This window comes from Microtus ochrogaster, linkage group LG10 (genome assembly GCF_000317375.1).
Source record: "Microtus ochrogaster isolate Prairie Vole_2 linkage group LG10, MicOch1.0, whole genome shotgun sequence".
Taxonomy (NCBI): domain Eukaryota; kingdom Metazoa; phylum Chordata; class Mammalia; order Rodentia; family Cricetidae; genus Microtus; species Microtus ochrogaster.
This window is the reverse complement of record NC_022035.1, coordinates 10,325,022-10,342,521: the sequence shown is the minus strand read 5'-3', so window position 1 is coordinate 10,342,521 and position 17,500 is coordinate 10,325,022. Positions and strand designations below refer to the sequence as shown.

General features: G+C 36.7%; 1 protein-coding gene across 1 annotated transcript in view; it reads right to left on the bottom strand.

The window, feature by feature from the left end:
• Positions 1-17,500, bottom strand: part of Foxp2 (forkhead box P2) — a 497,529-nt gene that overhangs the window by 33,832 nt on the left and 446,197 nt on the right. Inside the window, exons 9-13 of the mRNA XM_026787547.1 lie at positions 14,978-15,191; positions 13,160-13,264; positions 6,244-6,331; positions 4,519-4,602; positions 223-424 (exon numbers count right to left, since the gene is read on the bottom strand). Coding sequence (XP_026643348.1) covers positions 223-424; positions 4,519-4,602; positions 6,244-6,331; positions 13,160-13,264; positions 14,978-15,191 — 693 coding nt within the window. The remainder of the gene's footprint in view (positions 1-222; positions 425-4,518; positions 4,603-6,243; positions 6,332-13,159; positions 13,265-14,977; positions 15,192-17,500) is intronic.

The window sequence follows — 17,500 nt, the reverse complement described above, 5'->3', positions numbered from 1 at the left end:
TTCTCTAATGGGGGAGAGCTCTCTTTCCTGAGCAACTATTCAGAACAATTCATCACGATGTGCTTAGGGAATCGCCTCTATCTGCATTTGCCAGGAATAAAACAATTATCACTCCATAAATCACGACTTGAGTTTCCATGTGCTCTGGATCGGTCCATGATCATTTCACTACAGTTTTCTTCTCCCAAAGTAAAAGACCTCTACTGAGTATTCATATCCTACCTGATGACATGGGGATGTTGTATTTGTCTGAATGTCGCCTTCTTATGGCTCCCACATTGGGCACACTGGCTGGGGTGATTACTGAGGGTCCCTGGGTAATCGGGGTGACTGGGGCCGTTGGTGTGGTAGGGGTTTGAGGTAAGCTCTGTGGGGAGGTCTCCAACATGTTCTTCGACATGGTGACACTAGACACCAGATTTAGCTGCAAAGGCCCGAGGAGGAGGGCAGGAAAAAGGTAGAGACAAGAGAAAAAAGACTTAAAAAGGTTTGACAAATGAGAGTGGATTCCTTCTACAGCTGTGTTGCCACTAATAAGCCGCAAAAGGAAGCAGCCAATCTCAACTAATTACAGGATGAAATTGTATCATAAGAACTCTAATTAGAGAATGCTGTTAGAGGTTATCTAATAATCGTCTGCTGTGTTACTTAGGCCTAACTAACTCCTTCTTGTCCTACCAGACTTCAGCCAAAGTGTATCGCCTTAAATAAAAGCCAGTTGCTGATTCTTGACTGCCCCCGTCGTTAAACAGTTCTAGCCCACAGTGAAGCAACAGCAGCACAACGAGGAAGGATACAGGGGTTTGAACCAATAGCACATAAGAGAAACTTGCTATTCTGTTGCAGCCAGAATTTTTTTTTTCCCATGGTCCCAAATCTCAGCTGAGAGGCTCCAGCCAGCTGGAAAATTTTACGCTGACCTTTAGTCTCCTTGCTAATTTGGTGGAATGGTAATGACATTACTACATATTCAAACAAAATTGTCTTAATTGCAAATTAGCCGGAGGAGGCTGAAAATTTTCAAATTAAATCTGATTGGAGATGGAGAGAGGGAAATGGAATTTCCTCACTAACAATCATTTGTGGCATGTGTTAACAAATATAATGAAATGTCAAGTTTGCCAATTCCTCTGGAAGTATCATTTTCAATTTATGATTACAGTGTCACTTAATGCTGATGTACCCTGGAAAGTGGGTGTCAGGGTAGAAAAAAGGAAAAAGGTGAGAATGTATGCAAGCTGTTTAACAGCGTGCCCTTCCTTACTCCCCTCAGAAAGGGCCTGCTCTTCATTATCAAAAACTCCTATCACCTCTGTCATATTTACCACACATCTTTTGTCATAAATAGTATCCAATTAGCAAAATTGCTATGCAGGGCAGCCCATACGATTTCTCCCATATATTTAAATGGCATTCATCGGCGCTAACCTATAGTCTTTTTCGTTTGATACAGTAACCTGGACAACCAAGGAAGAGAACTCATTTTTTCCTGTCCCGTTCCTCCATAAAGTTGCTATGAAGTGGCTGAACGGTGAATATCCGGCTTTTGTATACAATTTAGCAACACCTGCCTTTTGAAATCCCAAATCCACTTCTTAAGATAAACCTTTTTTTAATGGGGAGAAAATGATGTGTACAGCATTGATTGATCTTTCTTTGCGGATTTGTTTTACACATTTAGTCAGTAGAGAGATTTGTTAGGGAAACAAAAATTAACATATGCCAGCTAATTGTTCTTCCTTCTTGGGCAGCAGCCAGAGGAAGCACATTAGCAGTCCCCTAATAGCGACTGGCACCCTGAAGGCATCCCCAAGTGCATCTGTTCCCAATAAACCACAAACTGTTATTCTGTTCATACTCTAAGCCAGCAGACTGGGCTGGGAATTCTTTGTTACGTACATAAATAAAAGCTGAGATAATACTACTAAATGCTGCACTTAATACATTTACAAAACCACTGATGTAAGCTTCCCTTTGATATGCCAGGGTCTGTCTGTGTAATCGGAGAAATAAAGAGAGATCCAGGTGCATCTCTCTGTGTGTATGTGTTTTTTTTTTTTTTTTAATACCACAGAATGTATACGTAACACTATCTTTAGATCATATCGTCAGGCCTGCATATCTGCACATTTAAAAAGGAAAACAGAACAACTTCCTCATGCAATAGAAGCAGCCACAACAAGCATTACTTTAAAAACTGGAAGGCAGCATAAAGCAGGACAAGTAGAAGCCAGAAAAAAAAGCCAAATTGTAGAGCAGTGAAGTATCTATCCTGGTGAATACTCAACAAGATTCTGCATTTACTGAACACATCAATAGTTATTAAAACAGGGCAAGTACATCTCTTTTTCTAAGCAAACCATTCATGTTTACAATGTTCCGGCAACTTATTCTGCATCCTGTAATAATGAGCATACCATGTTTGTAGGCGTGCAATCAGAAACTGATAAAATAGAATTTATTATTAACTAAAGGGAAGCATGTAAAAGCCAGGATGAGCACTTAGGTACCTCGGCTCATCTGAATATAGTCAAGGTTGGGTGAAACTCATTATTCAGAACTCGCAGCCTTGATAACTTTGATTTTCATCCATCCATAGCATGGCCAAAAGGTACCATTTAATGAAGTACCATTCAGAGAGTAAATGGGGTCATATAATAGGCAGTGCGGTTGCACCTTGTGTTCATGTACTGATAGCTGTTAAGGGTGCAGTGATGAACCAACAGAGCTCATTTCTCCTTGGTAATAAATTCATGCTATTAATATTTATCAAATGTGTGGGCCGTCTCAACTGAGCCACTGCACATGAGACCATAAATCTCCACTATCATATCAATTTTGAAGCTTCTTTTGTACAGTGTATAAATTTTAGGGTCTTTTTGAGGGGTGCGAGCATTGACCACTCTTCTTTCAAACCAATTTGAGGCCAGCAGCAGTTTCCCACTTCAGATATCGCTAGTTCCAAGGGGAACTTTAAACTGTGGTCTCATTTTAAATCGCTCATCTAAGATTCTGTATTAATTGCCCACCATCAAACGCAATTAGCAATTCTTTCATGTGTGGTTTATGTAATGTAATACTTCAATTACATTATTCATTCAGGTTCTGTTTTGGATTATAGGCTGAAAATTCTTTATTAGTGTAGATGTAACCATGCTGCTGGAGTTTTAAAAAATTTACTGATTGAATAATTAATTGGAAAAGAACAAGCTGCAGATTTCTGATGGATTTATGAGACAATTATTCTGTCTTGTGATTATCTACATTATACTATAGAAGCTAAGGGGGGGATTCTTACTGAAAAGAAAGTCATAAATACTGTATCAAAAGATTTCCAAAAGTTTATTTTTAAAAATAAAAATGCAGACATTCCATATTGTTAAAAAAATCACATGTCAGATCCAAAAAGAGATCTTTCTCTTTCCTCCTATTAAGACTATGTTCACGGTGCCCCACACTGAAGCACGACACAAAGGCAAAGCTCTAACCTCTGTGTAGAAATGCCTCAGCAGAGTTTAAATAAACACAGTCTCTATGCCAAAAAGACCCATTTTGAATCATATTAATGAACAAGAGATGTCGAGACACTAGCAGAAAATCAGACAATGTACTCTGTCTTCTGTTACCTCCCCTACTACAAACCCCAGTGTTCTTTTTAGACAAGAGTGGTGCAGGAGGGGCGAGCTGGTAATCACTAATCATCAGGCCCGATGGGGGCCTTAGTGGAAAGTAGCTCACAAACTTTCATTAAACTGGAGTCACTCAGTTGATTACTCTAAGTTTCTGTGCAAACATTCTCTGGGTGAAATAACAGCATATTCTTCTTCACAGTCTATGCATCTGACTACATTACCAGGCGAAGCTTAAGTCTCATATTTTTTAAGAGAAACCGTAGCTTTCTTTATTTTCTCTAAGGGCTCATTTTCACTTGGAGATAAACTCTTTAAATTAACATCAGGTATGATATGCAGTAATAATACGCCAATATGTGATATGCATCTTAACTGAAACAGCCATCAACACAATAAGATAAAACTGGCTATAAAATACTATGATACTTTTGAGAAAACATTTGCTAAGAGAAAAGAAAAACAAATCTATTTGTTGGTATCAAGCGATTGATCTGAGTCTTCTGGGCCCACCACATGCCTTTCTATTTGTGATTGGTACTGCTCCTGCTTCTTGGGTGGGGGGGGGCTCAGAATGGGTTGCCTTTTAATATCTGTAAACCTATCACAGAAAGCTATTCCCCCTGGCTTGAGCCGCAAGGCAGTGATTTGTGCACTGATGGGTCTACTTTGTTTAGTGTCGCCCACAGCGTAGATTGGATAGATTTTGTAAAAGATAGCATTACTTTAAAAGAAACATACAATTTGACAAGCGATTGCATTTTCCTTTCATTTTATCGCCGAGCTTTTCATCACAGTCATTGTTTTCTAACTGTCCCTGAATTGTTCATTTTCTTAGTCTGTTACATCAGCACAGCTATTTACTGTTTATAAAGCAATATGCACTTACAGGTTTGGGAGATGGTTTGGGCTCTGAGGGTCGCATGTGCAAGTGGGTCATCATCGCTTGAAGCCGTTCACGTTCCTTCGAAAGCTGTTAGGAAAGAGGGAGATCAGAAGCGTTTTAGAAATGACTGATCCAGCTATTTTATTGCAGCGATACATCTTATCATTGAGCTTGTCTCCCAGTAATGATTCCTGCATATAAAAGCCTGGGACAAGAAACTTAGCCAGTAGAAAATGCAACTTTAGCTAGAGAAGGAGAAAACTTTTGTAGCTTTTTCTTATGTTAAAAGGTCAGGGAAAACAAATAACACTTCATCTTTTTGTCAATAAGAGAATGGAGGTCACAGTTGCTTCAACAGTAACAAGTTACCGAAACCATAAATTAGAAGGCCCATGGTGTCTCTTTAAAGTCCTGTGGACACTGTTAGCAATGGACTAGTGCCAACAGCTGTGAAAGGGTGAAGGGTTCTCAAAGCGAAGTGCCTGCCGGGATTGTCTATACACTTCATGCATTCCCACCGAGGTCCAGTTAGTGCCCCCTGCAATCTGCCATCATCAATCTAATTCAATAGAGTGACAGAGACCAGGCAGTGTGAAACGCTGAACTCTGCCACCAAGTCTGCATCCACACTTGCACTGGGTCTCATTACAACTGATGGACCTTACTTTTCCATCAGTCAGACATGGGAGAGAGAGAGAGAGAGAGAGAGAGAGAGAGAGAGAGAGAGAGGCATAATTGGTCACACTGCAGATTGTATCATCAGCTGACTTCTTTATGCGTTAGTCTACCCTTTAGCAATAGTAAACAGCTCTGCCCAAAGCTCTCTGTGCCACTGTGATGATGATACATTTTACATCTCCTTTATTATTTAGCAACTCAAACATTTTCACTTCTCATGGAAAAAACAACAGCATGATGGATTGGAAACAATGAGAGGTGTAGGAAACAGAAGAAAAAACAAGTTATATGCTTAATTAAACAAAGCAAAGAGTTTTAGGAAAACATCTTTAAGATGATATAAGAGAGGATGCCTTAATGGGGTGCCAAACCAGAACGAAAGTAAAATCTGAGGTGTTATATTTGCTTTTGGATGAAGTTAACAATTTCTGTTTAGTTCTGGCAAAACTCTGTTTTAATGTAAAGTTTGAAAAACAAAACTTCAATGGTATTTATAGAGTACCTATAACACCAAGGAATGTGACATACATTCTTTGTCAATATGCTAGCCAAAGAAAAAAATCAAGTATTGTAATGTTTTGCATTCTGAGTACAGTAGCCACAGAACTGGGGCTATTCTTCTGGATAGTTCATTCACAATATTAAAAACAGAGACTCTTCTGTTATAGTCTGCAATTCCATAACATGGGGGACCCAGAATAGCTTGTGTAAAAATTGTTTGGGCAACAATGGCATATCTTATGAAATTTGGGTCTACAGTTCTTGGTCTACAGTGCAAAAACCATAGACTGTAACAGTTCAAGGATATTCAAATATATACAACAGGGTCTAAAGCTTATATAGGTCCAATTGATAAGAACATCAAACGATGACAATCTACCCTGTTGTCAACTGTTGTTATTAAATGTAACTTAAACTCCATGTATCTGAACAAATACAGTGTTACTGAGACACTATGATGCAGCCAGGAAGATACAACCCCTTGCTCATTACTCAAGTTAGCACACCAGAACTCAGAGAAAAGTGCACATTAAGTGGGCACAGACAAACCTGGATTTCTAACTGCTGTACCACCTGCATTTGCACTCGACATTGGGCGGTGCTCCGGTCATCCAATGCATGCTCATTGTTAAGGTGCCTGTGAAACACAACACACAGAACAGAATGCTGAGTGATACCAGTGCAGCGATACATGCTTAGTTTCAAACGTTGTACCTCTTCAAGGAACTTGTGTATTCCTTTGCAGTTGGAAAGTGGAATGCCTTGAAGTCAGAGAAAGAAAGGAAATGTGCTCCGGTATTCAGTGAAAATTATTTGTGTGATATAAAGAGACTCTTCAAATAGCTAAAAATGTCATTGTCTCCAAGCCTATGTCATTACAAAAACATTTCTCCATTCATGTACAGAGTAGAAGTAGAAATCATAATATGTTTCAGATTTTTTCCATTTTCTCTGAAAAGAATATTATGTGTGTGTGTGTGTGTGTGTACACACCCGCACACACCCAAACGTGAACGTGTGATAGGCAGTTCTCTATTTCATTTATATTAAAGTTTGTTGTTTGTATGTTGATTCTTTTGTGAGGTGAAGTATGAATCATGTAAAGGTCACAGACTTTTCCATAGAAAATCCACACCCACAAATAATGATAATTTTCTCTTACTAATACATAAAATATACTGAAGATTCAGAATAATAATATTGGTACTTCATGTAAAGAGTCCTAACTGGGACATATCTTTGACATACATAAACATGTATGAAGAGGTCCTCCTAACGAAGTTACTCTCATCATAACATATGTGCTTATTATTTTACCCAAGGGCTGAGGGTGTCTCCGATGCGTGGTATCCTACCGTGCCAAAGATAAACTAGTACAGCAGCATTTCCAATAAACATGGAAATATTCAATAAAGTTTGCTTTGTAATTTTTAATATACTATTTATCTGATGACTTCCCAAATTAAGAAAGTAATTTTCAGATAATTCAGTTCTTTTGGTGTGTCTAGTTATCCAATGGGTAATGAAGCCAGCAATTTAAGAGACCCAGAAAGGCAAAAGTATATTGAATAAAACACATAATTAAGAATTCACACAATTGCCTCTATGTATTACAGTATTGTTTAAGATAGTTTGAAGGCATTCTTCTAATTCTAAGCATACCGAATTCAAGAAATAATTGTGTTCCCTTTTTACTTATGCTACTTGATGTGTATTAGCAGAAAATGCATGAACAGATACATATGGCATACAACAGGAAGACTTAAGATGTCAATGACTAGTAGCTAACTTGTAAATAAGCGGGATTATCTGCGTGTAGGTCTCTGTTTAGACACCAGCAACCTTTGCTCCTTTTCACCCCAACTTTGATAAATTAAGCTGGTTTGTTTTAACACCTTCTCACTGATTATAGCAACAAACCTCCATGCATCTTGCTATAATTGCCAGGCTTGGCTGCTGATAAACCGTGGACTAAAACAGTGAGGTGGATCAGGTCAAGCTATAGTTGTGTGCCCAGGGCACATGAGAGTTCTTTCCCATCCACCCCTCCAGTCTGCTCTGACTCAGCTCCAGGAGGATCTGCTAGAAACCTGGCTGTAATGAGGGCTGGAATCATTCAGGCTCTCTGGGAAGAAGGCATGGAATGTCAGAGGGATAGCTGAGTGGCGTCAAATGTCACTAATTTCTAATAAACAAGACATCATTAAAATTGCTCTTCAAGGTTTCATCGCCCAAATTGTAATGACCAATGAAGCAATGTCCTAGCAGTATTGACATGATAATGTGTTGCATCTTTAAGGTTGGTACTGCTGTTTTTTTTTGTGAGAAACACTTTTTTTTTCACCATGAACTCTTAGGAAACACACACATAATTTATCCTGCAATCAGCTTAAAAGATGCATATTTTTAAATAAGCTATACATAAAGATTAGGATATAAATAGAACTCAGAAGATAAAGATTATGTGGTTTTACCTTAAAAGGTATATTTAGTATAACACATACTTTTGCATAAAATCATTTTTTAAAAAGAATTTTTATACTTGTTTACTTCTTAGTGATAATTATCTTATATTTATAGAACTAAAAAAAAGTACAAAATGTTTGCATTATATGCTTGGGTCTAAGAGACCTATTCAATTTATCTCTGCCGCTTTTATTAGAATAGAGACTGGAGACTACAATAATAGTCAATGAGGTTTTGTCTTGATTGAATTTTTCAGTGGAACACAAAAGAACCTTGCCATTAAAATAGTCCTTTATTCTCCTGTATGAAGGCGAAAGGTTTTTAAAGTGTTGTGATGTTCAGTAATGAGCCTCTATCTAAATTATCATTGGTGACAAACTCACAAAGCACTTTTCGAGGACACATAGTTATGAAATGCCACGGCTGCCACTTTCTTTCCTGTAATTATAGGCTAGCTTGCAGCCCTTCAATGATCATTTATAGAACAGCCTCCAGTGGATTACTGAGAACTTGAAAAACACATACATACCTCTGCCACATCTCCCTTATCCTTTTCTTGCTATTGTTTACCAGTGATATGTAAAATAATGGTGCCTATTCATTCCCCCTACTTAATTATGCCAATCAAAGTACAGAAATAGTGTCGGATATAAATACAAAGCAATAAGACCAAATAAATAGGCTAAGTATTAACATTAAATTATGAATTTATGTATTTATGACTATTTTGTGCTCAAATTATTCTCTTTTATGTTTTTATAACCATCTCAGGTACTACATATTGCTGTTCGAAAATTCTCTGTGATTTATAAATCAAAAATAAGATAATACTGAAAAATGAGAGGATCGGTGGATTTTTGCAGTCAGTGCCTAATTGCTGTTTCAAAATGCATATGCAAAGGGACATTTCATTAATCATTTAATCATGTCCCTTGCAGGAAGTTGGAAATAATGTTGCCAATACCCTTTTCATATGAATTCTCCATGATACCATCTTATGCATTTGATATATTGCCTATGTCATAAATTATGGTTCTTACAAAGGACCAAGTGTGATTGTTATCCCTGAAGATGCTTGTTAGAAAACCTTTATTAACTTTCTTGTTTAAGTTATTGCTAGTTCTATTTCACAGCTTCATACTAGCCAACAAGAATGCTTTCTGGTGGCAAAGGTCTGTAAATTACCAATGCAATCACTAGCACCATTTCACAGGCCTGGTCTACTTCTACTGGTCTGCTAACAAGGCGATTACACACAAATTACTGAATGCCTATGAAATATTTAAATGCATTCTGCTCTACTATGCATTAATAAGAGCAAAGCAAGCTCTGGAATTCTGGTTAGCTCCAGTCCCTAATGTCCCCTAATGAGCCTCTTACCGAGACTGCAGTTCAAACAGAGAGGTGAAGAAAAAATGCAAAGGGGGCCTTCAGAAAGGCAGCACTGAGCAAACATCGTGGGAGCCACTTCTAATTTATGGGTCACTTTATAGCTATATTGATTTTTGTTTTCAAAATGGAATAAATGATGTGCTCTACTGACGTTCTTTCAGAAATGCATTGAATCTGTGTGCTAGGTAGGTAGTGTGAACTGCAGGCAAAAACCATAAACAGACAGCCAAAGTCTCCCTAAAAACAATTAAGCAAACAATCCAGGAAGACAGAAAGTATGGGGGGGGGGCTCTTTCCAATTTATTTAACTTACAATTCTCTTCAACGAAGCTTTTATGTTAAAGACACATATGTTAACTACAATTATACCATTGTACACTGCAGATTAGTGATTCCATTTTCACCTCTAAATTTTCAAACCCATTTAAAGATATAGCGTTTTATAAGCTCAAAGGGGAAATGGGCTTAAATCCAATTGTCTCAGAGACTGTTTTAACAAAATGTTTCACTTGCACATCACTGGGGGTTGATTTATTTTGCATCAAGCTTTTTATGTTTAAGCACTGACAGGAGTTTAAATACAGAATGTTAGCTGTCACTGTTCATTTAGCTGATTACGTGAGATGCCTTAGTTTTGAAAGATGTGGGCACTGTCACCAAAAGAAACAACATTCTGACAAGTTCAAAGAATGCTTTCTTGAGGTCATAATTTTGTAGCCATGCTGCTTAGTGAAAGACAAAGAAACAGACAATACACACTAAGTAAGGACATAAATTTCAGAGGAGTTGGCTGCAAGGGAAAGAAAACAAATTTTCGCTAAATAAATGAATCTGTTTCCACTGCTTTTTTTTTTTTTTTTTTTTGCTGCTTTACTACAGTGTCAAGCCTTAATGCACCAATCGCCAACCATCTTCACTCATTCCTGCTCATTGTTTAATTGATCTTTAGAATGCTGATAGGTATATAGAAATTTTAAAGACTAATAGCCATTGTTGCTTTCTCAAAGGACAGTATTTCTGGTGTTGCATCTTCCTCTATGTTTTGTTTGCTGGCACCTGTGCTGGCGAGTTCAAGAACACTTGTCTGCTAACTGGAATGCTGCACTTTAAACCTTTTGGCTTAGGCTTTGAAAGTCAATACATCTATATTCAAGCTGACACTGGTGCAATGGGATGGCAATTAATTCTGCAGTCCAACTACACTAAAGTTTTGTCAGATGTGATTACACTTTGACATTTATAAGACAGTAATGAAGAAGTCGTATTAATGCTTTTAGTGATCTGGTGAGATCCTCAATTGCTGGTCAGAAACAAAGAATGGTTAAGTTCTGTCAATTCTCACTTTCCATCAAAGTTTGTGATTTGCTCCTGAAGGATGTTAACTTGGATCTTATCTTGGACTTTTGCTTCTCTTTTATTGTTTTAACAATATGTGCACTAATCTTCATTTTTTGTTAATAGAAAATTATACCCCACATGCTAATAGATATGTAGATAAAATAAAATTTCTGGGAATAATAACATTTGGTCTCTGAGATCACATATATATATATATATGAATATGATACACATAATATAAATATATCTATCAGATACATATACATGTATATCTGTATATTAAATATATCATTTACACACACACACACACATATAATGCTAGATGATTTTTTTCTTGAATAAGTGAAGTTTTTATTAATATTTTATTTCTTTTCAAATTTCTTACATATCTTTAAGAAAAAGACTATATCAGTTTAGGAACTATATCAAGTTTATATTTCACTTCAGTGCCATACACTGACATTAACTATGAACAAAATTTATCACAAATTTAAATCAGAGAATTTAAAGCATTTCATATTAAAATGGAATATAAATAAGACCTTAAAATCTATTGTCATTAGTTCTCTGTCATTTCTGTAAAGTTACTGAGTAGAAAAACAGGTGGTCTTTGTAATCAAAGCTGATATGAGACAAAATGTTTTCTTAATTGTAATTTCTCCAACTAAAAAATCAACAAACAAAGCCATGTGAATATGAAAAAGGAGCACGGAGGCTAAAACAGGGGTCCACGCTCATTCATTTGTTGGTGATAAAAACTGAACACTAGAGACGCGTGAGGAATGCTCTTTGCGGATCTTAAAGGAAACTGCTCTGAAGGAGATCTCCGCAATGTTCCTCAGCAAGTGAGCCAGATTTTCTTTAAAGCATATCCAGATCAGGAAAGTACATGTAAGCAGGTAGTACTATAAATTCAATTTTCATTCCCACCACATACCATCAGTAACTCTAGTCACAGCAGAAAATACATAGTCATGATGGAGATGAGAAAGATGAAATTTTTGTTCAAATTCATGTATCTAGATTCTTTGTTTCAGCCATTTTTTTTGTAGTATAAAACATCAATAAATCTACCTAGCAATTTTTAAATATCCTCTTTGCTAGGAATAGTATAAGACATTTCACACCCAGCAAAATGGCAGCCCACAGTTGGTCTGGTTTAACAGACATGTAAATTTTCATTTAAGTCCATTTCTAAAGAGCCGTTGTGATATGTAAAGCAAATTTTCTCTTAATTGGTCTGAAACTATGAAAGGTCAAAAAAAAAAAAAAAAAGAATCTTAGTGGAAGCCTTCCTGGATTCCTTTATAAAGGCGCTATGAGAGCAAGCGCTTGCCTCGTTGTTAGGGCGCCTTGGCTCTGTACTCCGCAGTCAGCCTACCATTTGTAAACACATCTTTTTGATGTTTCTGCCAACATCCTGGCAACAAAGCAGTGCAATTTCAAATGAGCTAATTAACTTAATTGTTGATGAAGCATGAAACAGTTCATTCACCCTGTTAGCTGCACCATGACAACACGAGAGGCTCAGCCTGCAAAGTTCCGCATCTCCATAAACCTGTCTGCAGCTTTGGGTTCACTCTTTCCTGTAACAGTAGTGTGTGCAGAGACATCATTCATGAAAAGGGAATCTTCTCGTCTGCAGAAGAACCCTTGAGGAAGCTTTGAAACTAAAATATTGTGGGCAGATACAAAGGATGCCTAAGATCTGGTTTTATGCTGGAGGGCTTACATGATCTATTTTCCAAACTACCATCATAAATGGCAAGAGGTCACAACATGAGTGAAATCTGAAATGTAACTGTTTCTTCAAATATTAGACATCCCTGATCTTCATTTGTGATTCTTCTTATTAAAAGCTATTACTGAAGGGAGGCACACAAAGACTGCCACCTTAAATAAACCTACAAATATGGCTATATTATTTCATTTAAAGATACTCTATAGTTATTCAAATATTACATGAAACTATTACTAGAGATTTCAATTTTCCGAGAATGTTCTTTTACAAACCTGTCTCGTTGATTCAAAGCATTCCGATAATTTGCAAAATACTTTCACAAAAAGATGAAAATGACCTATCAACATTCTTGGTCTGCTGTTTCCAATCCACTTGTTGAAACAAACTGAAAACTCAGTGTGTTCTAGGATGGATCCATCTTTTCATTCTTCCTTTATTTATATTTATTTATTTTTGTCTATTTTACCGCAGTGTACCAAAACTCCCACGCAATCTGCCTCCCTGCCCCATGAAAAATTGAAAACCTACTTCAAAAACTGTCCAAAATCTTCACAAATGCTTTCACAGCCTGGCCACTTGCAAACTCCATGGCCATAGAGCGTGTGGGAGGCGCCAGTCTCCTCATGTGACGAGCTGGAGCAAAAGAACACAGCGTCAGATTCATCTCAGAAAGCCATAATCGTTGCGGGCTGCTAGCGCCTGTCAGGTTACGATCAGTGACAAACAGGTCAAAACAGGTCAATTCAGCTCAGAGCAGTCAGAAAAATTTAATCGTTCTATTGAATAGTTCAACTGCCAAGGCTAGATGATGTTCCAATTAGACGAGAAATAGAGCCAAAGATGGCTGCTAATAAAGCCTGGAAACTAACAGTACTGTATAATATCATATGCTAATCCTGCCATATGACCTTCCTGTAACATTTTACCTCTAAATAAAAAAAAAATACAGAACCTTACGTTATGGAGTGGGAAAAGTGTATTTTAATGAAAGCCACATGAAAAAAAAAATCGTGACAATATTTTTGAAATGCTTCTTTCAAAAGCAATACGAATGTTAGCATCTTTTAAACTAATATTCATGTGTAAACCACACACAGAAATATTCCTAGTAGCTGCAGCTGATTTGAAAAATCCTGCTTTGGAAAAGTATCTATTAACAATATCCTTACATAATTATGGCAGGCCTTTAATGAGTGGGTATTATATCAGATAGAGAGATCCTAGAAAAACTAACCTATTTCTGAAGTATATAATCATCAAATTAATCTCAATTAAAACAACAGCATGAAAGCATCCAGAGGCATAGCATTCTGCAATAAAAAGCAACATGAAAATCCACATGGGCTCAGAAGATTGCCAGGAACAACACCATAGTTAGGTCTTCTATTTTATCAGTACTGTTGTTACTTTTACACTTCTTCAGAAAAAAAAATATAGCAAAGTACTTTCTGCATTTAGGCAAATATGCCATTACATGACTGAACATTATCAAGCCACTCCATGTTCATTTGGGAGCAGAATAGTCTACGTGTTTAAACCATTTCAATATAAAATTCTGTACCTAATCTTCAAGTTTTAAAACCAACTTTTAATTTTTTAGATTATACACTTTATGTAAGTTATTTGACAAGATTTGATTTGATTAGAAGTGATGTGCTTAAGCCAGTGGAGCTAAGTCAGGAAAAAAAAATACCTGGACACTCCTTTTTGACGAGCAGTTTTAACACAGCTAAGATGAAACACTAAGTTGGGAAGTTAGTTCACACAATGCAATATAAGTGGCAAAAGTCAAATGATTTTCCTGCATGCATTTTCACTTAAATTTATTTTAAAAATCATCAATATATATTGCTTTGGATATATTTACTAATTCCATCATGCCACAACAATAAAAAGGCAACTCTGATCATTCATATTCTGGATTATATAATGTTCAGCTGTTTTCTAATTTCTAAGTACAGGTTTGAAACGTGAATTAAGGAGAATATGCATGTATGCACACACTTTTAATTATTTGTAATTTAAAAACTTTTTTTTTCAAATCGTAAACTATTGCCATAACTCTTGACTTAATTCACAATATTTTATTCATAATATAGCAATACAATCATTCCTTGCACACTCAGGGAAAACTTAATTTCTTTAGGCATGCTCCCCAACAATATCTAGAATACTGGTGACATTTAAAGTTTTTTATAGCTTAAAAAAATAAAAGGTCAACAGTAATGATTTCCCCTTCACTTGCTCCAAATACATTTTTTGTTTCTGTTAGTGTAAACTCTCGCTCTTAGCTTTGGTGGAGATGAGATGCGGCTGTCAGGAGAGAGGGCAGTAGATGAGATTTACCTGTCCCGCCTTGCATTCAGGACTGAAGACTGTCCGTTCACTATGGAGTGATGTGTTATTGGTGGTGATGCTTTGGAAGTGGTGGAGGAGGTAGTCGAGGAGGAGTTGTTCGTGGTGAGGTCTAGCCCTCCGTGTTTAATGCCATTGTCTTCCATAGTGTGGACTCCAGTCACTTCTTTCCACAGCTGCTGAATCTCGGCAGGGCTTAGGCCAGCTAGAAAAGGAAAGGAAGCCCCAGTGATGTAATAGCAACATTGACTGTGATGGCCATCACCAACATTAATACATGATAAAAAAAAAATAAGCTTGTACCACCAGTACCAAAGTTTTTTTTTTATATCAAATGAAAGTTATTTAAAATTCACAATTTGAAAATAGTATTGAGAAGAACAGTGTTGGAAAATACATGGTTAATTAAAAAAATCTATATATGTTTTACTCAAAAAATAGATATTCAGACTTGATTTGCAGTTAGTCTTATTAGTAAGGAAATCAAAAAATTATAAATAACATACCAAAATAAATGAAAAGCAAAGAAAACAAACAGATCAAAATTAAATGATAAACTTCAATGTTGGGGGGTCATAGAGAAGGAGCAGGAAAGAGAGTGAGAGAGAGAGACAGACAGACAGAGAGACAGAAATTTAGCAATTATCTGGGCATAGTAATCTTTCGCACAGAGGCCAACTATGTAATTGAATTTCAATTTAGGTCCTGAACAAACAATATGACTACCTCCATGGTTCATTTAAGTAGGTAATATCTAATTCTCTCCTTCAGTTATTACTGGTTAATAGAAAACTCAACTTCTCACTTTAAACCATTCCCTGGATCAGATTATTTATGTTTACCGCATACACAAGAGTGGAAATAGAAAGGCTTAGCATGGGCTTTAGATTTTGGTTATTATCTGGAAGAGATACTTTGAAATATATTAAACGACTGTGGCTTACAAAAGGTACCTCCATACATTGTCTGGGATAACAAAGCTTAAACACATTAAAATTGCAATCAAATTTAGCCCCCATCTCTAACCCAAATATTATCTCCAACTGATAACCATCTGCAATAAAAAATTAGTTTTATTCAAGGTACTAACTCTCACAGGGGAAACAAGCCACTCTTAAGCGAAGACCCCATGCCCAGCAGTGGATGGCTTATTCAAAGCAAACCCAATGGCATCTTCGGATGTTCTTTGCCTCCTAATATTGTGTCAGAACATTGAGTATATATGTATGTATGTGTGTGTTTGCACATGCACAATGCAACTATGCACTTTTCTTATACTTTTTCTTTGGCTCTTTATCTTATGTTTGCTTTTTTGTCTCATGTCTAATTTGTTTTATCTTATTTTCCTTTGTTTTGTTTTGTTATTAATTCTTAGAGGCTTGTTTGTTTTCTAACCAAGAACAGAAAGGTTCAGGATCTGGATGAGAGCAGGGAAGATGGAGAAACTGGGGGGAGTTGGATGAGGGAAAACCATAATTAGAATACAGCATATGAAAAAAATAATTTCAATAAAAGATAAATAAAAACAAATCTAGGCAGACTGACTTAAATGAGTTTGTCATTAAAATACTTTAGGAAAATATCAAAGTAACTAAATAAAAGTCTGGTGCCCGAAGTGAAGCTACAATTTTAATTATTTTCATTGATTGAACACATAATATATTCTGAAGCATCACCAAATGGTTTATATTCCTGCATTAAGCGAACATCACTGGAGGTCAAGACTCACAGTTTACAAGCACAGTTCACTTGCCAATGGCCCTTAGTTCCAAACACTGTGTTCTGCAATACTGTATGAGTCTATCTCTAGTATCAAATAGAGGGTCCCTGAATCATGACTATGCCAACCAATGGATATCTACAACAGAGACTGTAGTGAGGGCCTTGGAGAAGTGTTCATAGGAGGAAGAAGGAAAATTAGAGCAAGACAATAGAGATGCAGGAGAGAAGAGTGAGCACTCTTCTCTTTAGCCATGTGTATGAAGTAGTCACTGGTCTACAGTGTTAAACAGCCAGGAGCCAGAATTCTCCCTGACCCAGCTGTAAATGCTTGCCAAATTATACTTCACAGTGGTAAGACTAAACCGCTTTGTATATGACAAGTTCAGATATCATTAGTTTACCCAAAGCTTTCATTTTGGTAGTTCTGGATCCTTAATATTTCAAGATACAGTCTAATAGGGAAAAAGAGGATAATCTGGTTTTCTAAAGCTATTTTAAAATAAATTAATTTTTTGGCTTAAAAAAAAAAAGTGTTTCCCTGATGGTATATGTCTATTTGTTGTATAAGAAACTTTTACATGAAAGCCATTAATTGTTGCTTTAATGGGAACATGAACACAGAATCATGAACCTTTTTGACCATAGCTTTTTATGATCTGTCTGACCGTGTGAGGCGTCCTAAGGGCATAATCCCAGAAGGAAAGTCTTTCCTTTTCAGTATCTACATGTCTTCTGTACACCAACCACACTGCTGCCTTTCTGTCCCATCTCCCAACTGTAGCATAGACCGAC